This window comes from Labrus mixtus, chromosome 10, assembly GCF_963584025.1.
Source record: "Labrus mixtus chromosome 10, fLabMix1.1, whole genome shotgun sequence".
Classification (NCBI taxonomy): domain Eukaryota; kingdom Metazoa; phylum Chordata; class Actinopteri; order Labriformes; family Labridae; genus Labrus; species Labrus mixtus.
The window spans coordinates 30,796,752-30,824,504 of NC_083621.1; the positions used below are offsets into that span (position 1 = coordinate 30,796,752).

At 46.0% G+C, this 27,753-nt stretch overlaps 1 protein-coding gene across 1 annotated transcript; it reads right to left on the reverse strand.

Annotated features, from left to right (window-relative positions):
* Window positions 1-1,111: 1,111 nt before the first annotated feature.
* Window positions 1,112-27,753, reverse strand: LOC132982538 (storkhead-box protein 2-like). The gene is made up of 4 exons (XM_061049093.1): window positions 27,404-27,753; window positions 16,477-16,629; window positions 8,499-10,884; window positions 1,112-5,513 (listed from the first exon to the last, which is right to left on the reverse strand). Exons 2-4 carry the CDS (start codon window positions 16,607-16,609, stop codon window positions 5,309-5,311), a joined length of 2,724 nt encoding a protein of 907 aa, XP_060905076.1. The 5' UTR covers window positions 16,610-16,629; window positions 27,404-27,753; the 3' UTR covers window positions 1,112-5,308.

Consider the following 27,753-nt stretch of genomic DNA (forward strand, 5'->3'; position numbering starts at 1 on the left):
GCCACGGCCTCTTAATTGCAAGAATACATTGGCAACGTTCCAGTATCGAAATGTTGCCAACGATTTTGTAAAAAAGTGGCCAGTGTGCAGGAGTTAGCTTCAACCTTTAAACCACAGAAATGACACAATATTGTGTTAGGTGTGTGGGGCTTCTATTTTTGTTGCCGTGGTAACCAAACAGGTATCAATAATGTTGATTTTGAATGCACCAAAGATTAAAATTATTTTAAAACATACAAAATGTGTTTCCTGTGTGTAAGCCATCATGCTCCCTACACTACTGACCCCTGGTCAGTAGCTGGTCAGCGTGTGTTACTGCACACTGAACCAGTTAAGAGTAAATCTCTGTAAATAAAATCTTCAAACCCATCAGGTCCTTTAACATACGAGTGTTCTTAAAGTGACAGCAACACGTTCTAACAACCAATAGCAGCGACACTCTTTGACTGAGGCACACTTAAAGGGCCAGTACGCTTATAAAAACAAAACAAAAAAACAGGCTTTTCAGACCTTTGAAACTTTTCTGGTGTGGGAGTTGATGCAGCCAGGAGATTTAACCCCGCCTTCCAGTTAGGGAATAGATAACTCGGGTAAAGTCAGGTGTTGAGTAAGGGGACAGGTAGTACAGACCTCAGGCAAGGACTCATATGAAACAATTGTGTTTCATTTAAAGTGAACCCTTTAAGGCTAAATTATACTCTCTGTGTGTGATCTAAATATCATCTGAAGCATTACACCGTCTCGTACCATCAGAAGAAATCAGGAGAGGGGAGAGAGGGAAACAACAGGGAGTCCAGCACTTTGATGTGTAGAGAGTTAGTGTGTATATTCACGTGTGTGTGTGTGTGTGTGTGTGTGTGTGTGTGTGTGTGTGTGTGTGTGTGTGTGTAGACATTCACAGGCTCGAGGCTGATGACAGTGTGTTAGCAGAGAGGACGGGCTGTGTTTTTGCTGCTGTGGAGGTAGTTGTAGAGGAGCCGAGAAGACGACCACACAGGGATGATTGACAGCTCCCTGAGCCTATAGGAGGGCGGGACATGATTGACCTATAGGACTGCAGGATCTTTAGAGACAGGTGAATCCAGCTCAGCTCAGGTTTAGTCTTATGATCTCCCCCCCCCCCCCCCCAGTGTGTGAGTCGAGTGGTCCATCAGTCCATGTGTGACCTGTTTACACTGATGCCGAGAGCTAACCTGTACACACCTGTGAGAGAAGTCGTTTAATACTCCATTACATCATCACTGTCATCATGGCCGACACACACCAGAACACATCGTAGCACCAGGAGTGAGAGCGGCTCAGGGGACGATCCAGTTTGAGGTGAAAGTCAAGTAATCATGGAGGTGACTCTGTGTGTGTGTGGATGGATGGTTAAGAGTAAGGTCGTCAAAATGTTCCTATTTTCAATACCACATTTAAAAACAATAGTTTTGTTTTACAAAAAGTTCCTGCCCATGTCTAAACTGCACAAAAACATTGGCAACGTTTCAGTACCGATATGTTGCCAATGTTTTTGTGCAGTTTAGACGGACTAGGACCTCTATTGTTGTGAATGGATATCGTTAAAGTTTGAGACTGTGGTATCGTGACGACCCGGGTAGAAGTGAAGTGTGAGTGGATGGTAGAGCGTTGTTAGCATGTAGTAATACTGAAACAGGAAAGTAAAGTCCCTTCTTGTTGTGTGTCACACCTCTCACACACACACACTCACTCAGCTAAACTCTGACATTCAGCACAATCGTCATCCTCTGATGTCACACATTTCATCTCAGTGTTTTTTTAAAGTCAGCTGCTTGCTCTCTGACTGTGACTCCTCACGTCCTCCTGAAGCTGCTCCGTCTCATCTTCGTCTCATCATCTCCTCCTCCTCCTCCTCCTCCTCCTTTCGGAAACAAACTGACCCGAGAGCCTGAATAAAGAAGCTTCATGCTCAAATCAAACTCTTCTGCTGCTCTTTGGGGGGGCTGCAGATGACAGAGGAAGAGCTGCTGCTAACGTTAGCTTAATTATTTTTCCTCATGTTTGAAGGTAGAGATGTGCACGATTTGCAAAAACTACTTAAACTACTAATCGTAATATCAGGTCCGATACGCTGGTCTAATGCTACATGATGTAAACAAGCCCAGAAGCAGCGCGGTGTCTCAGAATACTGGTCTAGTAAATGGAGGTTAAAGTCTGTCGGCGTTAGCACTGCTAACGTTAGCCACAGTTTATGTCTGCTCTGTGATTGGCTGTTGGGTCTTTCATGATGAGTTTAAAAAATGGCATTAATGGCACATGTTTTCACAATCTTTTTCTTGTCAGACCTTGTGGATTCTTTGTAACCTCCTTAAACCAGAAAGAGTTTGGACGCTGTGCAAACATAGTTCACCAGCTTTAGATTCAGAGCGACGGCACGTTTAGAAAACAAGGTTATGAGTTTGAATATGACATTAATTCATCGTGTTTGAATTAAGAATATTTGTCTCTTTAACATCCACACAGCATCATGTCTGTTTGGAGGTAAATGTTCGATGCTGTATTCAAACGATACAATCTTTTTTATTTTAGTGATCGAACATCTCGAAAGCACAGAAAAATATGAAAACGCAACGTCTGTTTCATAAGAAATGTGCATGGGGCGGCTGTGGCTCAGTTTTTAGAGTCGTCGTCTCTGAACTGGAAGGTCAGGGGTTTGATCCCCTGCTCCTGCAGCCACATGTCCCATGTGTCCTTGGGTAAAACACTTAACCACAAGTTGCTCCCTCTGCTTTGAATGGATGAGTTAATCCATTAAGTCCATTAAAAGTCTCTTGCAGACTCCTGCACATGGTCTAAATTACACAAATACATTGGATCAGGATTTTACCTGTGATTGTTGTTCATAGAAACCAGACATTACCTGATATCGGGTACTTTGATTTGTGTTGCCGTGGTAACCAAACAGATTTGATATCATGTGATTTGTACTGTGAATCAGGGTTTTAGACGTTAATAAAGTTTATATAAATCAATAAAATATAAAGTTGTTCTTCATGTGAGGAGAGAAACAAAGAGCAGTGTGTCATTAACACTGCCTTACATGTCCATAAATAAAAGTTTCTATACACTGTACATATATTCAGGTATTTGAATAGAAATAAAGTATTTCACATCTTATTTACTCAGTTCTTATATTTCTTTGTTTCCTCTCCTCACTGTCGTTCTCATTTCATACTAACCACGTCTAAATGATCAAAGCTGTAAAAAACGACAGATCTCCAGTCAGGCCCCATGACCACATGGCGTCTTTTGAAATTGTTTCCAAAGAGGAGAGAGCGTGTGCAGCAGGAGGCGCCCAGAGAGTTCTGCCTTTTTTAGTGCAGCCACTCCGAGCGCTTTGTGTTGAAAATTGTTAAACTTTTCAGAAGAGCGCTGTTGACGTCATTGCGTTTTTTCAAACAGCCAATCATGAAGTAGATCGGTCTGGTCCTCACTCCGTGTCCGGCTGTAGCCGTGATAGCAGCGGCGTCTTTATTACTGAGTTCAGACAAAGTAGGAGGGCGAGCATCCTCCGTTTGACGCTCAAAGTGAAGGAGAAAGACGATCTCAAATCGCAGCGGCCTGTTGTCATGGAAACAAGACATACAGCTGCAGGTAGACACAGGGCCTCAGTCAACGTTATGGTACCAACATGTTGCCAATGTTTTTGTGAAATTTAGACAAAGTACTGTCGGAGTTTCTGTTGATTAAAAAACAATCGAATTTTGTTGCTGTGGTATCGAAACTGGTGAAATTTGAGATTTTTACAAGAATGGTATTGGAGTTTGATATTCCGGTAGAGTGACGATACTGGTTGATACAGGTGAGTTCCTCCTGTCCTGTGCAGAGGTCAGTATGGGGACATGAGGAGTCACAGAGAGGAAGAGGAGGGTCTGTCTGCAGGAAGGTAACAACAGGTGAGAGCTGCTCTGCTTCATTCTACATCAGAAAACTGTGGGAACACATCGACCACCTGTCTGAACGTCTCACATGTTTGAATATCAAGCCCCTCTCTCTGCTGAGAGAGGGAGAGAGAGAGAGAGAGAGAGAGAGAGGCCTCGTTCACACCCGGTACTAACATGAGTTCATGGAGATGCAGGTTCAGGTGAAAACACACCTTAGACCGGCAGAGTTCTGATCCCTCAGACCACATTCAGAGCTGCTCTGGTCCAGATAAAGATAAACTCTATTTACATTTTATACACGTAGAATCTGTACACAGGCTCTGGATGTTCTGCTATGACATATTATGAATCAGCAGACTTTGTTGTGTGCAGGAAAAACAGTTGGTATGGAAACCAAAAGTGGACAGAGAACAAACTGCGTTAATGACATTCCAGTCAGCAGACGCTTTAACCCAAAGCGACGAACATCAGCGGTAATCCGACGACTCTATCAACAGATATCTGGATTAATGTGCAGCTAACTATCTGATCTAGATCAAACATTTCTACTTGACGCCGTGACGTGAAAGCCAGCCAGCGTTTCGATTTCCAGGCTACCTTGAATGCATCTGAAACGATAGATCTGACCTCCATGAAACATTTTAAAGGTTGGTTTCTTCTCTTGAGAGAACCTGTTTCTTTTTTCAGGTTCACACCTGAAATAAACAGGACAAAATACCCTCCTGCTTTAGTCAGATAAGATACACTGAATTAAATTTTGATTAAGGGACGATCCTGAAAAATATGAATGAAGAGACAGAGAGTAACTTCTATTTTAAGTGTTTTTCATGATAGAAATCACATCTATGTTTACCTCCTCAATGAGCAGGGAGGGGGGTTCAGATCACCTGTGCACACTCATGTTAGTACCAGGTGTGTGTGTGTGTGTGTGTGTGTAACCTCAGCATCAGTAGTCAGCAGAGCAGCTTTGCAGCTTTTTCAGAGTGTAATACCAGGAGGCACCAGCAGAGGGAGACGTGCTGACTTGGAGCAGCCAGATGGGAAATAACATGACCTGAGATAACAGATAATACACACACGTGCACACACACACACACACACACACACACACACACAACTACAACCCACATAAGTGAAACAACACAACAGCGGTGTGTAAACTGGAGGCTGTAGATGATAATGTTAGAGTCTGCCTGGTGTGTGTGTGTGTGTGTGTGTGTGTGTGTGTGTGTGTGTGTGTGTGTGTGTGTGTGTGTGTGTGTTAACAGTTCCACTGACTCAGACAGTCCGTCAGTCTGAAGGTGTAACAGTCCTTTTTTTTTTGGGGGGGGGGGGGGGGGGGTTGGATTTGTAGTTCCTATCCATCGGGTCTCAGCGCTCCTCCCAGCCCTTAGCCCCGCCCCCTACACACTGGTGATTGACGCGAGGCAGGCGTTGGGCTTCTGGAGTTTCTCAGGTTGGGTTCCGGAAGGTTCTGGGATGGCTCTGAAGGAGAACGGGGGTCCGTTCCCGGAGGTGATGCCGAGGTGTCCGGGGCTCAGAGCCAGGTTCTGCCGACGGTTACTCTCCACGATGGAGGAGGTGTTCGACGCCAAACTCTCCCTCGTCCTGCAGACAGAGAGAGAGAGAGAGGGAGATTTTACAAAATAGTACAAACATAACATCACAGGAGGCGGGATCACAGGAGGTGGGACCCGTTTCAGAAAGGAGGTTCATCAAAGTCTCAGTCTGACCCTAAACTCTGAGTTGATTTACCCTCAGGTGTTTTCAGAACAGCTGATATGAGTTAGTTCAGTAAACTCTGAGTTGGTTCACTTGGAGTTCAGCGTGTGCACCACGACAATAAAAAGCCAACATTAATGGAGCCCCCGATACTACGATTCACCATGGCAACAGGGGACAGAGATAGGTCCTTGCACTCTAACCCTCTTGAACTAGAAATCCTCAGACATGCTGACATACAGCGAGTCTGAACATATTTATAGAAAAAGGAAGTCACATCGCAGCTAGGCAACGGAGAGGGAAGTGGTGTAGGAGAAAACCGGTGCTCGACTCAGCAGGTAAGTTTGACTACATTCATTGATGAAGAATGGGCGGCTGTGGCTCAGTTGAGTCATCGCCTTTCAACCGAAAGGTCGAGGGTTCGATCCCCAGTTGGGCAACATGTCTGATGTGTCCTTGGGCAAGACACTTAACCCTGCATTGCTCCCGCTGCTTCGGTGGCGCTGTATGAATGGGATTAGTGTTGTACTTACTCTCTGTACGTCGCTTTGGATAAAAGCGTCTGCTAAGTGAATTGTAACATTGTAACATGAAGACTGTGTGTTCACCTGCTGCACCTCACGTCGCCTTGTGTGTAGCGGACATTAGGACGTTAAGGAAACACGCTATGTTGAAGTGCAGCAGCCAGTATGTCCTCCTTCTAACTTTAGATTCTGGTCCTGAATGATCTGGATTTGTTTTGATTTTAAGACACCCCCACACGGCCGTTTTGGACGCCCCTCGGTTTGTCAGATATGAGAGCAGTTATCAGGTCAAACCAACAGGTGTTGCAGCGATGGAAGCGGGCAAGAGAAGTGGTTCAGATAGAAGTGATTGTACCCGACCTAAAAAGCCTCTGCATGTTTCTAATAAGCTCCACGAGCAGAAACGTGCTCAAACTAGGATCAATATTGGAGATGCTTTTGAAAAATGGAGAGAGGTTAGAACACAGAAAGGTTTACAGACCCATACAGAGCTGGATAAACACTGAAGCTTCAGTGTCCATGGTGACCTGCATGAGCATCGACTCTAGAGGAGGGGGGGGGGGGGGGGGGGGGGGGGGGGAGACAGCTCTCTACAATGTCTAGAATTTAGACTGCAGTACCCATTTTAAACACTAGGTGTCAGAGTTACATATTGCTCCTTTAAGTTTGGTGACGAGTTCAGCACTGCATCACTACATACTGATTTATGTTGTCATCGTCATTGATCCTAATTTAGACTTAATTATGTTCTATAGTGACTATCTTTGATTCATTTAGTAGACTCTGAGCAGGTCAGGGTAACAAGACGTCTCGTTAAAAATTGTAAAAACTTTGTGTTAATGACAAATATATATTTGTTCATCCCATTGTCTCTTCTTCCTGTTATAAGTCATGTCAACTTTTTAGATCGAGCTCGTCTTGAAGCAGAAACGGTATTTCACTCCTCAGATGGCAGAAGGTTACAGAGAACGACAGAGACGTGTTAGTGGCACTTTAAGGCAGCGCACACAGCTGGCTAAATCATGAGCGTAATCCTACACGCTCTTGGTTATGCACTAAGGGTGTTACTGGAGGATACCTCTAGAGGGCACACCCGAGCGCTCAGGCTGTGTGACACTACCTGATGTGCAGGATGAAAACAGACAAGGCGACACCCAGAAGGTTACTATAATGTGAGTTCTTAGATTAAAACACAATAGTAACATCGAATCAGCTCAGGTGACCTATGACCTGTGGACAGAACTCACAATCTCACTCAGTTTCTCCAACATTTTCCTAGACCTAGACTCCTAGACTCCTAGACTCCTAGACTTGTTTCCATTGATTCGTTTTTCAGGTTTTTTAGTCGACTTCTAGAACAGAACTCATCTGTCGCCAGATGTTTTGACAGACATGTTTGTCACAATGACACGTTGTACAGATGTTGATAATCGAAGACTTGGTCCGTCAGCTTGTCTTTAAAACTGTCCCTGCAGCAGTGTTGACCCAGTCACATCCCCTCCACCTTTCTTACAGGTTAAATTCACAAGTAGGGCTGGGAAATTAATCGAAACTGACATTCAGAACCTTTAACTGACGTAATCTTGATCATGTTTTAGAGAGGTTCATTTCTACTTTAAAACTAAAATGTGTTGTTTTCATTTCAAGCGATGCTTTGATTTCAGTTTAAAATATTCAATTAAAAACCACAGAATAGTTAATCAGATATGAACTTTGTCATTAGAAAACATATCCCAGATTTAATAGTTTAGCATATTTACAGTAGAGAGCATGTCAGTGAACTATGAGGGCAAAATCCTTCATTAATCGTCATCGAGGTCAAATGTTCAATTAATCGTGATGTTGATTTGAGGTCATATCGCCCAGCCCTATTCACAGGTTACAGATGTTTTGGAGAGGAGGAGACCCTGGTTTGTCGCTCAGCTCGTCAAACAGATTTTAACCTGATAACTAAGCTAACAATATTAGCAGCATCTCAGCTCACAGTCCCATCACATACTGAATCCACTGAAGAGCTTCAGAGACACTGATTCTAATGATCACACATCTGATGAATTCATGGTCTTTATTGGTTTTAATTCTCAATGGGTTAAAGGAATCAACAAAGCCATGTTAAATGTGTGGCAATAAACCTAAACACTGTTCTGTTATCAAACTAAAATAAGTCTGTTCAGTGGTTTTAAGAACAACTTGATTAGTGATAGTTGATGGTTAATCTTAAAGCTTTTTGAATAAACTAAATTGTGTCCGAGGACACAAACTTTTCCTTCTGCCTCTCTCTCTTAGTGAGAGTGACTAAGGACCAACATGCACCTGTGTAGTTCACACTCAGTATGAATGTTCTCACCTTGGTGAGTTGAATCCACTGTCCACAGTTACCGAGCTGGAGTCCATGCTGTCCAGTCGAGCAGAGTGAGCTGACTGCTGGTTCTGAGCGGGTTCTGGAAGGTTCTCTTTAGCACCAGGGAAGGCCAGAGTCCTCTCAAACCTCCTCTGAAGGTCCCTCTCCTTCTCCCTCTCCAGCAGCCACTGCATGGTCCCTGCTCCACCCCCTCCCCTCCCAACAACACCTCCTCCAGACTTCTCGTCCTCCCCTCGACTCTTAGCCCCACCCTCCTCCAGCTCCTCATCGTCGGACACGTTGTAGTAGTCAAAAGAGGCCTCTGCGGCACCAGGAGTCGCTTCGATCCCTGGTGGAGGGGCGGACGATGTGGCCACCAGAGGTTTTGGGGCGTCAAAGGCCTCCTGGGAATCAATAGCATCACAGGATGAGGACAGGGTAGAAGCGACCAGAGCGGGGGTTTTCCTCAGGGAGCTGTACCCAGGTAGGGGGAGGCTGGGAGGAGGTTTGAAGAGTGTGTCTTTACTAAAGATCTCCTTACGTTTCTCCTGACCAGAGGAGGAGCTGTGGGGGGGTCTGCCGTTGGCAAGCGGGGGGTCAGGAATAGACAGAGGTATCGGAGGCAGGCTGCCCCCTTTAGGCCCAACCTTTGACAAGTCCTCCTTACTGTCCAGGGTGTGGGGAGTCTGTCTGTCAGTCTGCCTGTCAGTCCCGCCCACTTTTAACCCCTCGTGGCTGCTCTTACCCAGAGTTCCAAGCGTGTTAGCAGCTGTGAGGACGGCCTCAGATGAACCCGAGCACTGGAAGTAATCATCCGGGGGGATGGAGGGGAGAAGTGGTTTTGGAGAGTAAGCGGGCAGGCTGTCCCTGCTCTTACTCTTCTCTAAGCTCCGCCCACCATCCAGCCCTAAAGAGTCCACAGGATGCTTAGCCGAAGGGGGCGTGGCTCGAGAGTAATGAGCGGAGCTCTGATTGGCTCTGAGGGTTCCATCGTCTGTGTAGTAGCGGCTCCGGTCGTCATAGTAATCCGGCGGCCCGATGAGCCCGGCCCCGAGCGGTCCTTTGGAATTGTCCATGGACCGGGATCGCTCCTTGGCCTTGTCGCTGCGCTCATTCCTGGACTTCCTCTCCTGGGTGTGCGAGTGTGAGCGGTGCACTTTGGAGTGGTGGGCCGAAGGGCCGTGGCTCGGCTCGGGGAAAGGCATCTCTGTGCGGCGCTTGGCGAGCTCTCCAGACACGTCCCACTCAGGAGTGACAGGAAGGTGGGAGGAATCGAGGATGTTGGGGTTGCTGTGCGCCAGATGAAGCCGGGCACGCTGCCGTTCCATGGCGAGGGCGTGTTCCCTCGGCGACCGGGCCAGCGAGGATGAGTATGCTCGGTAGTCCCGGTCGGGCAGCTCCAGGTCACTGGGCTCACCACGGGATGCCCTGGTCTTACTGTGAGAGCGGCTCAGTTTGGCCTGAGACTGCTTCCTATGACGGCCCCCGCTCCTCCTGCTCCTCGAGCTCTGATTGGCTGATGAAGCTTTGCTCCTCTGAGCACGCTCCTCTTCCAGACGCTTCATGACGGCTGTATGGCGAGCCAGGTTCTCCACCGTGAGGTCAGGGTTGATCCTGCGGATGATCTCCATCTCAACGTGGCGGGGCAGCTGGCTGGGCACCTCCTCGTCGCGGAGCGGCCACTCCTCAGGAGGGAACTGAGCCGAGAAGGTGGCCAGCTGCTTGGCCTTGTCCTTCTTAAAGCTCAGACGGAACAGCTTCAGGCCAAACTTACGACTTCCTGTTCCACTGCCTCCACCTGCCTGTTTCTCCACCTCTCCTGTTCCTGTCCCTCCTCCTCCCCCGCCCCCTCCCCCTCCTCGGTGCTTGGTGAGTGTGTCCGTCTTGAAGGGGAACCCGAGGCTGCTGCGGCTCTTCTCCGTGGTTCCTCCTGCCTGCTGAGGAGGAGTTTGTGGGGAGTGTGGGGACGAGTACGCCTCCCGGTGGTCTTTGGGGGATCTGCGTGACAGGGTGGTGTGGTGGCTGGGAGGGTCTTCACCACGGTAACTGTTGTTGTAGAATGTATCCCCGCCTCCTCCTCCTCCCCCGCTGTGGTTCTGGCTGGACTTAGGGTGCAATCTGTCCCTGACGGGTCCAGAGGTGGAGGGGGTGATGGTGCCCGAGAGAGGGGAGGTGCACTGCGTCTGCTGGTTCTGATGCTGCTGCTGGTGTCGCTCAGCTGACCGCTCGTCTAAGTGGTACCACTTGGAGCTGGTTCTGATGAGGCTCGGGGTGATGAAGTATGTCTGAGGGGTGACGATAAAATATCCGTCAGGTGTTGGGTAGATCTTCCGCTCACGGACCAGCATGCCCAACGTGTGGTGCAGAACCTCCTCTGTTGGCGTGGGAACACCTGAGAGGAACCAGAGACAGACACCAGTTAGAGCAGGAACACTCTTCATGTTTTACAAGAATCACACTGTACAAGTTATGAGGACGACAACTGAGAAATAAGTTTCTCTCACACACACACACACACACACACACACACACACACAGACACACAGACACACAGACACACACACACACACACACACACACACACACACACACACACACACTAATGGAACCGTACCGTCCTACTTTTTTGGTACCCGTCTGTTGGGTGATGTTCTGTGACATAACTGACTCGGCTATCTCCATCTGGATTACTCGCTGCAAAAAATAAGGGTACAGTTGGCTGTGGAAACGCAAGTAAGTTCCGGGTTTACCGTACTGAACTCTACTGAACCAAACTGGACTGCTTGGTGGAAACAGGATTTAACACTCTGAGCCTGGCAGGGACAAAAACAACAACTTTCAGTGGACCCTGTATGCTTCAGGCTGAAGACATCACTTTGTGTAGGTACTACTCATGTCATTTCAGAATGAGAAGAATCAAACATCAGATCTTATTTTCTGGTTGAAGACGGACGGTTTTTATTAAGCCGTATGTCTGATATATGGAGCTCCTTTCATATTGTCCACACTCAGTAAACTAAGACGGCCTCCATGGTCTCCTCATTGCCTCTCTCTCTGTCTCCGTCAGTGTGGAGGTATTACTTGCAGTTACATCATACCAGTCTTTTAGACCAGCCAAAGTGATGCAACACACACACACACACACACACACACACACACACACACACACACACACACACACACACACACACACACACACACACACACACACACACACACACACACACACACACACACACACACACACACACACACACACACACACACACACACACACACACACACACACACACACACACACACACACACACACACACACACACACACACACACACACACACACACACACACACACACACACACACACACACACACACACACACACACACACACGTCAAAGCTGATCACTCTGCTTAAAATGTGAAACAGTTAGAAACTAGTAGGCACCCCTTGTAGTCAAATGCACGTTCTTAAGCGACAGCTCAGCTTGCAGCCTCTTCATCGAGCTGATGATTCAAACTGTTAGAGCCATTATCGGTTCAATGCGTGCCCTCTTTAACGTCCCCGCGGGGCAGATTGGCTCTCAACCAGCCGTCAATAACGGTTGATATTTAACACAACTTTACTAATGGAGATCCATACAATACAATAGACTTAAATAAACAGAAATACAGCTAGCCGATACATCACTGTTGTTGTTCTCCGTCACAGTGAGTCCTACGGCCAATCATATCACTTCAACAGTTTTCAACATCAGTTTTCTATTATTATTACCTGAGACACAAGAGTGAGTTAAATAAATTCTAACCCACTTTTAAAGTGGTTCAGACTAACTCCAGCCAGTCACTGACCTGCAGGGCACTCAGAACAAATTGGGTCCTAACTGAGTGAGAGAAACTCATGTTACATGTCCAGGTTGTCTCTCGTCCGAACTACTTTAATGTACTTCATGTGGTCTTTAACAGTCAGAGCTCATGTCTGTAAACCTTCAAATGAAGTTGTTTGATGTATAAGGAAGTTATCAGGTGAGGTGGGGTCACAAATTAGCATCTTCCACTCCCAGCAACCTTTCACTTTTTTAGATTTTACTAAAAAAAATAAAAAATAAGGTGAGGAACCACATTAACAACAAAGGTTGGTATACAATATTTATTTTGTAAAAAAAAAAACATGTCATTTTTGTAGTACTTGAATAAGCAGGAATAAAAATAAAATAAGAGTGAATAAAAGCTGTCAGCATTCTATACAGTTTGGGAGAGAAGCGTAAATACCATCACATACAGCATGATGTCCAAACAGATGTGTAACAATAGATTATACAATTTTAAAAAGTTGTTAACAGTGTCGTAGGACTTGAGTCCAGGACTCAGACTAAAGTCCAACTCCAGCCCTGATTGTCAGGACTGGTGACTCCGACTTGGTCTGGGATTGGAGAATCTACTGGACTCAGAAGATGGAGAGGAGAAATCCTGTACTTGTATATTTATGTCAGAAAGAGAAATGATCATAGAGTCCATTTTTACCAACATCCTACAGCCCGGTTTGCAGCACATGTGAAATATTGGTCAGTTCTGTGTAATCTGCAGGAATTTATTAACAGGAAACACGTATAGCTCAAGTTTAGTTTAAACTATTGAAGGTATATATTTTTTAAAATATACTGTGTTTTTGGGCTAAAATCAGATGATTGTGGTCACGTTTGTTCTTCTGAAGAGTTTTTATTTTACAGTTGGCGTGTCTCCTCCTCGTCTCTCTTTGTTTAGCCAAGTTACACCAAAAGACCTCCAGACTGTTGGATCATAAACTGAAAGTTCCCCCAGTCTTGTGTGGTCTTTATTTAAGTTCTTGCTAGTTTTGCCTTATTTCCTTTTCTTAACTGTTGGTCACAGTGTGAGAGCAAATGGCATTTGTTCAGATGTTTTTTATTCCTCTACTGGATCACCCCAGGGATGTGTCCTTTCTCCCCTTTTATTTGTACTATACAAGAATGAGTGTCAAAGCAGACATGAGAACTGGCACATCATCAAGTTCGCAGATGACTCTGTGATCGTTTCCCTCCTGAGCACTGATGATCCAGATCACAGCCCAGTCCTGAGTGAATTCACAGACTGGTGCAGTTCCTGGACATTAATGTCCTAAAGACTAAAGAAATGACAGTGGATTTCAGGAAAAATCCCTAATTTCCCCTGTTTTTATTAACAACCAGGCTGTTGAGGTGGTGCACCAATACAAGTACCTGGGGACTATCATCGATGACAAACTCACCTTTGAGCTCCAAACTGAAGCTGTCTGCAAAAAAGCTCATCAGCATGTGCACTTTCTGAGGAAGCTTAGGAATTTTAATGTTGACAGCACTTTTATGAAGATTAAGAAATTAAGCTTATTTGGATGTGAGTTCTGTTCTTTAGTACTCAATGGAGACGCATTGTTAATGCAGAGTGTTAACACTTGTTCTCAACTGCTGCCCAGATCAGCCACACTAATACTCCACCAATCACAAAGGTCCAACACCGCAGGGCACACCCCAAAGGTCCTGTTTGAACAACAGTTAGCAGAGTTTACTAAAGTCTCTTTCAGGAGCTCTGGACTCCTATTGTAAATGAAACTAAAGTGTCCTAAGGGTGCACTCACACTTGACCAAGTTGCCCAGTACCATGTAGAAGCATTATTGTCCCGCCTCCACTAAACACTGCACCGAGCCCAACCGGACCTGAGCACGGTTACCTCTAATACGCATGTCATCAGATGGCTTCAACATGATCATGACGTGTTCTGTTGTTTTCAAGAAGAGTCAGCACCAGGGTGGTTTAGGTCAGATACAGCTCTCTTACACTCCTGGATTCCTCAGTTATGCAAGACGACGTACCTGTACTTGTGCTCGTACCTAAGCAAGGGTACCATCCTGAAATCCCCAGTCCTCCAACCGTACCAGGGCCAAGGTACTGAGCTTCTGCACTGTACGCAGCACTCACACTATTCCAATGAACTGGACTTTCAGGGTTAAACATGCTTAGGCACGGTACAGATTGCTGTGTGAGTGCGCCCTAAAACATTAAGCAGCCTCATGAAGGATGTATGTTTAATACAGCTCTGTAGAGGGATAATAAAACCAAACCTGGAATCCTGCAAAACTGAACCTGCATCTAGAGATCATTCTGGAACAAAAACTTATTTCAGGATCACACAACTTTATTTTTCTCTAAACACCCACGACCCTCAGATTAGGGATGTTCCAAGCGACCTATTTCAAAGTCCATAACCGACTAGTCTAAAAGTAAGAAAACACACAGGAAACAGTAATACTGAGCAGAATCTGACTGCGGGTAAACAATGTAGTTTTGTTTGCTAAGTGTGGCTAACGTTTGCACCGCCATCATCGGCCCTCCTTGCAGGTTTACGTCCACACTCAGCACACATTGCTCAACTCGATATGTCAGATTAACCTGAACCTACAAATACCTTTATCTCCTTTTTCTAAATCCTTCCAGATGCTCTGCTCATACGAGATGCTCTCCATTCACTGTGCTTGTTTACATCCGGGCGTTAGAGCGAGGAAAGAAGGCTCATTGACCGACTACAGCCCCAGCTAGTTGCGGCCAGCGTGGTAAAATATTTGACCACCATTGAGAACCAACATAAATATTAGTAATGTGTTAAAGATTACTAATGTTCTGGTACCATCTAGCGAAGGTGACAACAGTTAATCTTTAATGATACTAAAAGCACACGTCCCTACTTCAGATAATTTAAAATCACATCAAAATATTTTAAGTACATTTTGAATGTATTCATTCAATATTGAATTTATCAGAAAGTGACGTATCAGATCACAGAGAATCACTGTGATCAACTTATCTAATCAGACTGACACTCTATAGAGTGTGTGTTGCCCGTCATTACATCATGCTTGTGCAGTTGCTTTGGTGAGATGACGCAATTTCTCTAAAGAGGGAAACCCAGACCCCCCCCCACACACACACACACACACACACACACACACACACACATACACACACACACACACACACACACACACACACACACACACACACACACACACACACACACACACACACACACACACACACACACACACACACACACACACACACACACACACACACACACACACACACACACACACACACACACTTCTCATGTGTAGCACGTTAATGCTCGATGATTTACTGAAAAACACCTGAAGCCCTGTGATCCCCTCCATGTGTCGCTTCAGTTCAATGCAGAGGGGTAAAAAAGGGGCGTGGCCTCACTGCAACAGGTGGAACTACAAGTATTCACTCCTGAACCTCTGTGAAGCCTCCCTCCTGATCACAGTGTGCAGCGTAGACTTTAAAAAGACTGGAGAAGAAAAGTCATTTAGAGCTCCCCCTGCTGGCTGGTTGTAGAATACACCATAAAGCTCCGCCTCCTCCATATTAGCAGAGCGGACACGGGTCACACTATAAAATACTTCTCAACCACGGTTGACAAATGAGGTAACTGCTACGCTGCTTGCTCAGGATCATCAGTGAGCTGCAGGTGTGGATGCAAGCAAGAAATGTGCTGAGGTTTAAATCACGTGACCTGTGCAATCTCAACGCTCCGTGGTTAACCCCCAAATTCACTCTCGTCTCCTTCCCTCCTCCCTACGGAGGGAGTTCTCTGTAGTGGACTACAAGGTGCACTCATTCGACACATTTCAGACACTTTACTCCGGCTGCTGATAATGTCTTCATTTTTGTCGCACAACTAAGACCTGCAGCTTCAAGCCAGGCGGGAAAGAATAATAACGGTAAAGCCGGTGTTTCCAGAAAACAACTAAATAACACATTCTTAACATATGACATCCGCCATGTTGTCATGTTTTACGCCGTGTCTTTCCTTCTGAGCAGTCATCATGTGTACGTCTCGTTATGAAGGCCGGTACCTTTTACCTGCAGAGTAGCAGCAGTTGAAGAACATGTACATCAAAAAGTGTTGTTACCTGGGAAACATGTCTGCAGATGTTCGGTCAGAGCCTCCTGAGTCACAGGCTTGTGGGCGGAGTTCATAGCAGAGATAGCCAATAACAGTACTTCTCCCAAAGGGATGAACTGTGATTGGCTGATGGGGGACATACTGATGGGTGACACATCACCTGAGAAAAGAGAGAAACAGGTTTTAAATCACGAGCAGTGTTTTGTCTCCAGTCTGAGGCGGTGGGATTTTTCTGTCATGTCAACAAAAATAAAAACTCTGCTGAGGGAGAATTAAAGCTCAATATGCGATGACCATTTAACCTTTATGCACACAGATGTTAGGAATGACGCCGTGTTCAAGTGAAGAAGATAAAGTGAACCACAGGTCATCCTTCAGAAAACAAAACGTGTTTCTAAAAACCTCATTTACTGTCCGTCTCTCAGCTCATTGGTTTGAACTGACCCTTAAAAACTTCACTATTATTTAAATTTTAAAATCAGATGTTCAGTGTTTTAGTAACACGTCTGGGCTGAAGTATTTTAAACACTGTTACTCAAACTGGAGGAAATTGTTTGTTGTTGGGAACTACTTTCAGCGGAGTATGAATCCAAACTTGATGCTGTAGCGGAAGAAGCAACAGAGTAATGAGAATATGACTCTTTATATCAATGCTGCGTGTATTTCAACAGAATCACAGTCTGAACTAAAGAGTGGAGAAGAACATACTGGAGAGCAGACGACGTCATGCTGCAGTATATTTACATGTACGGAAGTCTTAGCGGCGCACTGTGCAGCAGTAACAGTATAGAAATGTCACCACCCCCTCCCACTGGCTCCAGGTGAATTCTCCTGATTATATCCTGCTGTGTTCTCACATCAGCTCACTCTGACTTTCTGCAGAATAAATACGAGGAGGCTGGAGGAGAAACTCCAGGTGAAGTCCGAACAAAAAATGTGTCTGTCTGTGTTCACACATGCAACCGCTCCTGGAAATATAAGGAGTCTTTCAGGAGTTTTCTGCAGGTGTGAAAGCTCTATTACTGAGGTGTTTTACAGTTTAAGGAAGAGGCCTTTTGACTTGTTTTGTGTGATTTTGAAAATTTGTTCCAACTTTAAACACTTTTTATTACCCAAAAAAAATCTGAAAATCAGAGTCAATCTGATCCCACTTCCATCACAAATCGCTGCTGCATTTGAATCTGCATTAACATCTGTTTTTTTACTTTTCTAAATAAGAAGGAGGATAACATTCATATTAGGTGGTGAAGTGGTTTAAGACAGCTGATGCTTCGAGACACTACCGAGTGACACAACTCAAAATAAGACACAAAGTTCTCTGATGTGCAGACGAAGACGTGACCACGCGTCCCCTTTTATTTTATTTATTTTCGACTCCGTGCGCTGGCCTGGAGCAGTGTGAGAGCAGGCAAGAGGGGGAATGGGGAGGGGGGGCCATTGTGCTAAAGCACGGTACGGGACAACGTTGCCTAGTGTGAGTGCGTCCTAAATCTCTTAAGTGTAATAAAAACATTGATGGATTCATCAGGAACTTTAACATGTTTAAATCAGAGTTAACAAAAAGGAGACAACCTGTCGCTTTACGCTGGAAACACAAGTTAACACTAATTTAAATCTACACACACACAAACTGTAACACACTCCACAGCAGTCAGAGAGGCAGAAGATGACCTATCACCGCTGATTTTGTATAGTTTACAAAGAAAAAAACAGCTAATCACGACAGAGTGAGTACTGTCAAGTGTGTGAGAACAAACATGTAAAAAATAACCGCAGCTAAACAATATCAACATTAAAATAAAATGGAAGAAATATTAACAGGAAGACACAACGACATTCCAGCCTGAGAAGAAGAACAGCTGCTGACCTCCCCCCGACGACACACGCACACGCACACACACACACACGCACACGCACACGCGCACGCACACGCACACACACTCTGACAGCTGCAGAGAAATGAGCGCTGATCATTGCACACACACGCACATTAAGGAGGGGGGGGCAGCTGAGTAAAGGTCACTTCCTGATGCTCCTCATGGTGCGTTCAGGGTCAGTTTACTCCTCCAGAACAGACAGGCTATGACAGGTGTAATATTTTTTTTGTAACGTTCTGTAATGATCTGACTGTCACACTCACCTGTGGACAGGTGAGAAAGGCAGGATTTTTAAAGCTCAGACACAGAGAGGAGGAGCAGGGTGAGGAGGGACAGAGAGAGAGAGAGAGAGAGGAGGAGCAGGGTGAGGAGGGACAGAGAGAGAGAGACAGGAGGAGCAGGGTGAAGAGACACAGAGAGAGAGAGAGGAGGAGCAGGGTGAGGAGGGAGAGAGAGATGAGGAGCAGGGTGAGGAGGGACAGAGAGAGAGAGAGAGAGGAGGAGCAGGGTGAGGAGGGACAGAGAGAGAGAGACAGGAGGAGCAGGGTGAAGAGAGACAGAGAGAGAGAGAGGAGGAGCAGGGTGAGGAGGGACAGAGAGAGATGAGGAGCAGGGTGAGGAGGGACAGAGAGAGAGAGAGAGGAGGAGCAGGGTGAAGAGAGACAGAGAGAGAGAGAGGAGGAGCAGGGTGAGGAGGGACAGAGAGAGAGAGAGGAGGAGCAGGGTGAAGAGAGACAGAGAGAGAGGAGGAGCAGGGTGAGGAGGGACAGACAGAGAGAGAGAGAGAGAGAGGAGGAGCAGGGTGAGGAGGGACAGAGAGAGAGAGAGGAGGAGCAGGGTGAGGAGGGACAGAGAGAGAGAGAGAGGAGGAGCAGGGTGAGGAGGGACAGAGAGAGAGAGAGAGGAGGAGCAGGGTGAGGAGGGACAGAGAGAGAGAGAGAGAGAGAGGAGGAGCAGGGTGAGGAGGGACAGAGAGAGAGAGACAGGAGGAGCAGGGTGAAGAGAGACAGAGAGAGAGAGAGGAGGAGCAGGGTGAGGAGGGAGAGAGAGATGAGGAGCAGGGTGAGGAGGGACAGAGAGAGAGAGAGAGAGGAGGAGCAGGGTGAGGAGGGACAGAGAGAGAGAGAGAGAGAGGAGGAGCAGGGTGAGGAGGGACAGAGAGAGATGAGGAGCAGGGTGAGGAGGGACAGAGAGAGAGAGAGCAGGAGCAGGGTGAGGAGGGACAGAGAGAGAGAGACAGGAGGAGCAGGGTGAGGAGGGACAGAGAGAGAGAGGAGGAGCAGGGTGAGGAGGGACAGACAGAGAGAGAGAGAGAGAGAGGAGGAGCAGGGTGAGGAGGGACAGAGAGAGAGAGAGAGGAGGAGCAGGGTGAGGAGGGACAGAGAGAGAGAGAGAGGAGGAGCAGGGTGAGGAGGGACAGAGAGAGAGAGAGATGAGGAGCAGGGTGAGGAGGGACAGAGAGAGAGAGAGGAGGAGCAGGGTGAGGAGGGACAGAGAGAGAGAGAGGAGGAGCAGGGTGAGGAGGGACAGAGAGAGAGAGAGAGGAGGAGCAGGGTGAGGAGGGACAGAGAGAGAGAGAGAGGAGGAGCAGGGTGAGGAGGGACAGAGAGAGAGAGAGAGGAGGAGCAGGGTGAGGAGGGACAGAGAGAGAGAGAGGAGGAGCAGGGTGAGGAGGGACAGAGAGAGAGAGAGAGGAGGAGCAGGGTGAGGAGGGACAGAGAGAGAGAGAGATGAGGAGCAGGGTGAGGAGGGACAGAGAGAGAGAGAGGAGGAGCAGGGTGAGGAGGGACAGAGAGAGAGAGAGAGGAGGAGCAGGGTGAGGAGGGACAGAGAGAGAGAGAGAGGAGGAGCAGGGTGAGGAGGGACAGAGAGAGAGAGGAGGAGGAGCAGGGTGAGGAGGGACAGAGAGAGAGAGAGGAGGAGCAGGGTGAGGAGGGACAGACAGAGAGAGAGAGAGAGGAGGAGCAGGGTGAGGAGGGACAGAGAGAGAGAGGAGGAGCAGGGTGAGGAGGGACAGAGAGAGAGAGAGAGAGAGGAGGAGCAGGGTGAGGAGGGACAGAGAGAGAGAGAGAGGAGGAGCAGGGTGAGGAGGGACAGAGAGAGAGAGGAGGAGCAGGGTGAGGAGGGACAGAGAGAGAGAGAGGAGGAGCAGGGTGAGGAGGGACAGACAGAGAGGGAGAGAGGAGGAGCAGGGTGAGGAGGGACAGAGAGAGAGAGAGAGGAGGAGCAGGGTGAGGAGGGACAGAGAGAGAGAGGAGGAGCAGGGTGAGGAGGGACAGAGAGAGAGAGAGGAGGAGCAGGGTGAGGAGGGACAGAGAGAGAGAGAGAGGAGGAGGAGCAGGGTGAGGAGGGACAGAGAGAGAGAGAGAGAGGAGGAGCAGGGTGAGGAGGGACAGACAGAGAGAGAGAGAGAGAGAGGAGGAGCAGGGTGAGGAGGGACAGAGAGAGAGAGAGAGAGAGGAGGAGCAGGGTGAGGAGGGACAGAGAGAGAGAGAGAGAGAGAGAGGAGGAGCAGGGTGAGGAGGGACAGAGAGAGAGAGAGAGAGGAGGAGCAGGGTGAGGAGGGACAGAGAGAGAGAGGAGGAGCAGGGTGAAGGGGGACAGAGAGAGAGAGGAGGAGCAGGGTGAGGAGGGACAGAGAGAGAGAGGAGGAGCAGGGTGAGGAGGGACAGAGAGAGAGAGAGGAGGAGCAGGGTGAGGAGGGACAGAGAGAGAGAGGAGGAGCAGGGTGAGGAGGGACAGAGAGAGAGAGGAGGAGCAGGGTGAGGAGGGACAGAGAGAGAGAGAGAGGAGGAGCAGGGTGAGGAGGGACAGAGAGAGAGAGAGAGAGAGAGGAGGAGCAGGGTGAGGAGGGACAGAGAGAGAGAGAGAGAGGAGGAGCAGGGTGAGGAGGGACAGAGAGAGAGAGGAGGAGCAGGGTGAAGGGGGACAGAGAGAGAGAGGAGGAGCAGGGTGAGGAGGGACAGAGAGAGAGAGGAGGAGCAGGGTGAGGAGGGACAGAGAGAGAGAGAGAGGAGGAGCAGGGTGAGGAGGGACAGAGAGAGAGAGAGAGAGAGAGGAGGAGCAGGGTGAGGAGGGACAGAGAGAGAGAGAGAGGAGGAGCAGGGTGAGGAGGGACAGAGAGAGAGAGAGAGATGAGGAGCAGGGTGAGGAGGGACAGAGAGAGAGAGAGAGGAGGAGCAGGGTGAGGAGGGACAGAGAGAGAGAGAGAGATGAGGAGCAGGGTGAGGAGGGACAGAGAGAGAGAGAGATGAGGAGCAGGGTGAGGAGGGACAGAGAGAGAGAGAGAGAGAGAGAGAGGAGCAGGGTGAGGAGGGACAGAGAGAGAGAATATGAGCAGGGTGAGGAGGGACAGAGAGAGAGAGAGAGAGAGAGAGGAGGAGCAGGGTGAGGAGGGACAGAGAGAGAGAGGAGGAGCAGGGTTAATAATGTAGATTAAAATAAAATGAAATACTACGACTGTTCAAAACATTTTCAAAACTTAAGAAAAAAAAAGTTACAAGCTTTTGATGCAAGCAGCATGTGTGAACGCAAACTTTTCCTCACAGCCGTAAGTAAAATCTTCTTGTGAGCCAAAGTGAAAACGCAGCAGGAAATATTCAGGAAAATTCTCGACAAGCGAGTGGGCTGTCTCGAGTGTGATCTTTGTGAAGCTGCTTCATACTTTTTTCTGCTCGCCAGTTTGTCCTTCTCTGCACAGCTTTAGAAACAATACTTACACGCAGTGTTGGGCATGTTACTGAAAATAAGTAACTAGCTACAGTTACAAGTTACTATTATCAAAAAGTAACTAAAAGAGTTTCTGCTTTATAAATGTAACAAGATACTTGGGAAAGTAACTTGAGCTTTACTTTATTTGCTTCAATGCTCATATTAATGTTCACATTATTTAGTGTTGCTGCGGCAGAATTGAGTTGTGACAACTCGCACATTTCAAATAACATTGTCATCATTTTCAATATGTCTGTATTTTAGTTAATTGTCTTAAGGCAACGGACTCAACAGTTGATATGAAGCACGTCGCCGTCAACATCCCTTTCTATCACTCTATAGTACGGCTTAAAGATCAGGGAGCTTTAAGGGTGTTTTAAATCAAAAACATGTTGTTGTTTAACTCTCCAACAGCTAGTTTAGTAGAAGTGTGTTGTTGTTTAGCTCTCTGACAGCTAGTTTAGTAGAAGTGTGTTGTTGTTTAGCTCTCTGACAGCTAGTTTAGTAGAAGCGTGTTGTTGTTTAGCTCTCTAACAGCTAGTTTAGTAGAAGTGTGTTGTTTAGCTCTCTGACAGCTAGTTTAGTAGAAGTGTGTTGTTTAGCTCTCTGACAGCTAGTTTAGTAGAAGTGTGTTGTTGTTTAGCTCTCTGACAGCTAGTTTAGTAGAAGTGTGTTGTTTAGCTCTCTAACAGCTAGTTTAGTAGAAGTGTGTTGTTGTTTAGCTCTCTAACCGCTAGTTTAGTAGAAGTGTGTTGTTTAGCTCTCTAACAGCTAGTTTAGTAGAAGTGTGTTGTTGTTTAGCTCTCTGACAGCTAGTTTAGTAGAAGTGTGTTGTTTAGCTCTCTAACAGCTAGTTTAGTAGAAGTGTGTTGTTGTTTAGCTCTCTAACCGCTAGTTTAGTAGAAGTGTGTTGTTTAGCTCTCTAACAGCTAGTTTAGTAGAAGTGTGTTGTTGTTTAGCTCTCTGACAGCTAGTTTAGTAGAAGTGTGTTGTTGTTTAGCTCTCTGACAGCTAGTTTAGTAGAAGTGTGTTGTTGTTTAGCTCTCTGACCGCTAGTTTAGTAGAAGTGTGTTGTTTAGCTCTCTAACAGCTAGTTTAGTAGAAGTGTGTTGTTGTTTAGCTCTCTAACAGCTAGTTTAGTAGAAGTGTGTTGTTGTTTAGCTCTCTGACAGCTAGTTTAGTAGAAGTGTGTTGTTGTTTAGCTCTCTAACAGCTAGTTTAGTAGAAGTGTGTTGTTGTTTAGCTCTCTAACAGCTAGTTTAGTAGAAGTGTGTTGTTGTTTAGCTCTCTGACAGCTAGTTTAGTAGAAGTGTGTTGTTGTTTAGCTCTCTAACAGCTAGTTTAGTAGAAGTGTGTTGTTGTTTAGCTCTCTAACAGCTAGTTTAGTAGAAGTGTGTTGTTGTTTAGCTCTCTGATAGCTAGTTTAGTAGAAGTGTGTTGTTGTTTAGCTCTCTAACAGCTAGTTTAGTAGAAGTGTGTTGTTGTTTAGCTCTCTAACAGCTAGTTTAGTAGAAGTGTGTTGTTGTTTAGCTCTCTGACAGCTAGTTTAGTAGAAGTGTGTTGTTGTTTAGCTCTCTGACAGCTAGTTTAGTAGAAGTGTGTTGTTGTTTAGCTCTCTGACAGCTAGTTTAGTAGAAGTGTGTTGTTTAGCTCTCTGACAGCTAGTTTAGTAGAAGTGTGTTGTTGTTTAGCTCTCTGACAGCTAGTTTAGTAGAAGTGTGTTGTTGTTTAGCTCTCTGACAGCTAGTTCAGTAGAAGTGTGTTGTTGTTTAGCTCTCTAACAGCTAGTTTAGTAGAAGTGTGTTGTTGTTTAGCTCTCTGACAGCTAGTTTAGTAGAAGTGTGTTGTTGTTTAGCTCTCTAACAGCTAGTTCAGTAGAAGTGTGTTGTTGTTTAGCTCTCTAACAGCTAGTTTAGTAGAAGTGTGTTGTTGTTGTTTAGCTCTCTAACAGCTAGTTTAGTAGAAGTGTGTTGTTTAGCTCTCTGACAGCTAGTTTAGTAGAAGTGTGTTGTTTAGCTCTCTGACAGCTAGTTTAGTAGAAGTGTGTTGTTGTTTAGCTCTCTAACAGCTAGTTTAGTAGAAGTGTGTTGTTGTTTAGCTCTCTGACAGCTAGTTTAGTAGAAGTGTGTTGTTGTTTAGCTCTCTGACAGCTAGTTTAGTAGAAGTGTGTTGTTGTTTAGCTCTCTAACAGCTAGTTTAGTAGAAGTGTGTTGTTGTTTAGCTCTCTGACAGCTAGTTTAGTAGAAGTGTGTTGTTGTTTAGCTCTCTAACAGCTAGTTTAGTAGAAGTGTGTTGTTGTTTAGCTCTCTGATAGCTAGTTTAGTAGAAGTGTGTTGTTGTTTAGCTCTCTAACAGCTAGTTTAGTAGAAGTGTGTTGTTGTTTAGCTCTCTAACAGCTAGTTTAGTAGAAGTGTGTTGTTGTTTAGCTCTCTGACAGCTAGTTTAGTAGAAGTGTGTTGTTGTTTAGCTCTCTGACAGCTAGTTTAGTAGAAGTGTGTTGTTGTTTAGCTCTCTAACAGCTAGTTTAGTAGAAGTGTGTTGTTGTTTAGCTCTCTGATAGCTAGTTTAGTAGAAGTGTGTTGTTGTTTAGCTCTCTAACAGCTAGTTTAGTAGAAGTGTGTTGTTGTTTAGCTCTCTAACAGCTAGTTTAGTAGAAGTGTGTTGTTGTTTAGCTCTCTAACAGCTAGTTTAGTAGAAGTGTGTTGTTGTTTAGCTCTCTAACAGCTAGTTTAGTAGAAGTGTGTTGTTGTTTAGCTCTCTGATAGCTAGTTTAGTAGAAGTGTGTTGTTGTTTAGCTCTCTAACAGCTAGTTTAGTAGAAGTGTGTTGTTGTTTAGCTCTCTAACAGCTAGTTTAGTAGAAGTGTGTTGTTGTTTAGCTCTCTAACAGCTAGTTTAGTAGAAGTGTGTTGTTGTTTAGCTCTCTGACAGCTAGTTTAGTAGAAGTGTGTTGTTTAGCTCTCTGACAGCTAGTTTAGTAGAAGTGTGTTGTTGTTTAGCTCTCTGACAGCTAGTTTAGTAGAAGTGTGTTGTTGTTTAGCTCTCTGACAGCTAGTTTAGTAGAAGTGTGTTGTTGTTTAGCTCTCTAACAGCTAGTTTAGTAGAAGTGTGTTGTTGTTTAGCTCTCTAACAGCTAGTTTAGTAGAAGTGTGTTGTTGTTTAGCTCTCTGACAGCTAGTTTAGTAGAAGTGTGTTGTTTAGCTCTCTAACAGCTAGTTTAGTAGAAGTGTGTTGTTGTTTAGCTCTCTGACAGCTAGTTTAGTAGAAGTGTGTTGTTTAGCTCTCTAACAGCTAGTTTAGTAGAAGTGTGTTGTTGTTTAGCTCGGTGCTTCGTACTTGTGATCAAAGTACTTCCTACCGCTCACTGATATATTCTTGTCGTTTAACTCGAGCATTGAAAATAATGTCTATTTCGGAAGCTGAAAGCTAACTGAGTGATCACCTGTCGTTAACAGTGTTCTTTCTTCCATGATGCTACTGTGCTGATGTTAGCTTCACCTTGCCCGCTTGTTGGCTGTTTCACATAAAGTAACGAATAACTAGTGCTTTTAAATATCAGCTTTTGTAACAGCGTTAATCAATCTGGAAAATAACCAATTTGTTACTACTAGTTACCGCTAATAGTAGTTGTGTTACTGTAAGTTAGTAACGTGTTAGTCCCAACACTGCTTGTGCTCTGTTGTTGAAATCAATCGATTCTTCACGATGTGGATGAGGACTATTCATCGACGCAGTGACAGAATAGGATGGATTGTTGGGTACTGATGTTGCTCATAGATTTTCTGGCTACAGATAAAATATAAAAGGGAGTTCATATTTATATGACTAATGTCTTCATTAATGAAAAAGTGTAGCCATGTGCAGTGATATAGAAAGTTGAGGATGTATCGCAACTTGAGTTGTTGACAGAATAACCTTAATCGAAACGAACAACAACTTCTACTGAAGTCCTTTAACTTCTATGACTGCTGATTTTTACAATGTGCAATAATATAGAAAATTGAGGAATCGTGATACATTGTGATGTCAAAACGAATTGAATCATAGCTCAGGATAATCAGAATATGGCTGCTTAGAAACCTGAGGGCCTCTAATACCACTTCAGACATCTCCTACTATTACTACTATAACTGCTAGACCCGCTGCTTCTACTACTACAATTTCTTTACCTCTGCTCCTACAATTTTTATTGATATACTACATGTACTGCCAGGTCCTTTTAGCGTCGCATTGGGATGAAAAAGTAACATGTATGTCTTTTACAAACAGAAGGAGAGAGCAGTAGAGGAGACTGTATAAAATGTTTTACGAAGGATTTTGTGCAATTAAAGCATTGTGTAGGAGTCTGGCTGCATTTTTGGTAATTAAAATGAGCTAATTCTTGTGTACCTAGGACTTTTATTTTTATAGCTAAAACAGGTTTGGATTTCATCTGATTTGACTACAATCGTGCATAAAAATCATGACAACCCTACAACCATCACAGACTATTTGTAGTCTGCTATATTTACTAGCTGTATTTTCCGTCTGTTTCTGGGTCTGTCTGGGACTGTCTCTGCTTTAAACCTGACTGCTGCTTCATTCTGCTCCTCCTGCAGCTGAAAGTCACACAGCAGCTAAGAGATAGCTTACAGTACGTCATTATGAGTGTGCATCATCCGTACAGAGAGAAGTATCAGCTGTTCAGTCGGACTGCTTCTGCTGTCAGAGTGTTTGTGAAGAAGGGAGGGAGATCAACTGACTGATGGAGGGGGAGAAGAGCCATTTTGTAGCAGCAGCTGTTACCTTGTGCTAACTCTGCTCGCTCCATTACTACTACACAGTCACAGAGAGTGAGGGGGGGAGAGGAGGGGAGCAGCTGTGTTTGAGGCAGAGGGTGAGGAAAGGAGAGAGAGGAAGAGGAGCATTGATCGTCCACGTCTCTCACTGCAGTGGTAGTAAACAATCAGCCAGCCTCCTTTGTCCACAGCTCTAAACCACACCCCCTCCTTTTGTCATGAGCTCCCTCCTCCCTCACCCACTCTCTCTCACCCTCCATTTCTCTCTCCCTCCATCTCTCTCCCTCTTTCTATTAACCTGCGTTATCTCTCTCTCCTGCAGCATATCTGCGTCTACCTCTCTCTCTCTCTCTCTCTCTCTCTCTCTCTCTCTCTCTCTCTCTCTCTCTCTCTCCCTCCCTCCCTCTTTCTCCCGCCCCCCTCTCTCTCTGTGGAGCTGGGATGCTATGCTGCTAATGCTAACTAGCAGCTGCAGTAGATGCTACCAGGCTAGCTAATGACAGACATGAGAGTGAGACACACACTCAGCCACTCACAAACACACACATACACAAACTCACACACAGGTACCTCAGCTGTTATTGATCCTGCTTCAGAAGAAAAAGATCTGGTAAAAATCCAGTGCAGCTCCTGCTGGTAACGCAGATCTCTCTCACACACACACTCAAACACACACGCTAGCTCATCCTCCTCTCTTTCACACACACTCTCAGCTCCTCCCCCTCCTCACACACACACACACAGGCGTCGTCCTGCTCAGTTCTCACGCGCCCACACACACACACAAACTCAGCCCCCCCCTTTTTTCCCCACTCTCACACACAAATGAGCATTCAGTCAAGGGCTACCCACAATCCTTTGCGCCACACAAAGACAAGGGGGTGTGACCAATCACACACCGCCTCACTCTGCAGCCGAGG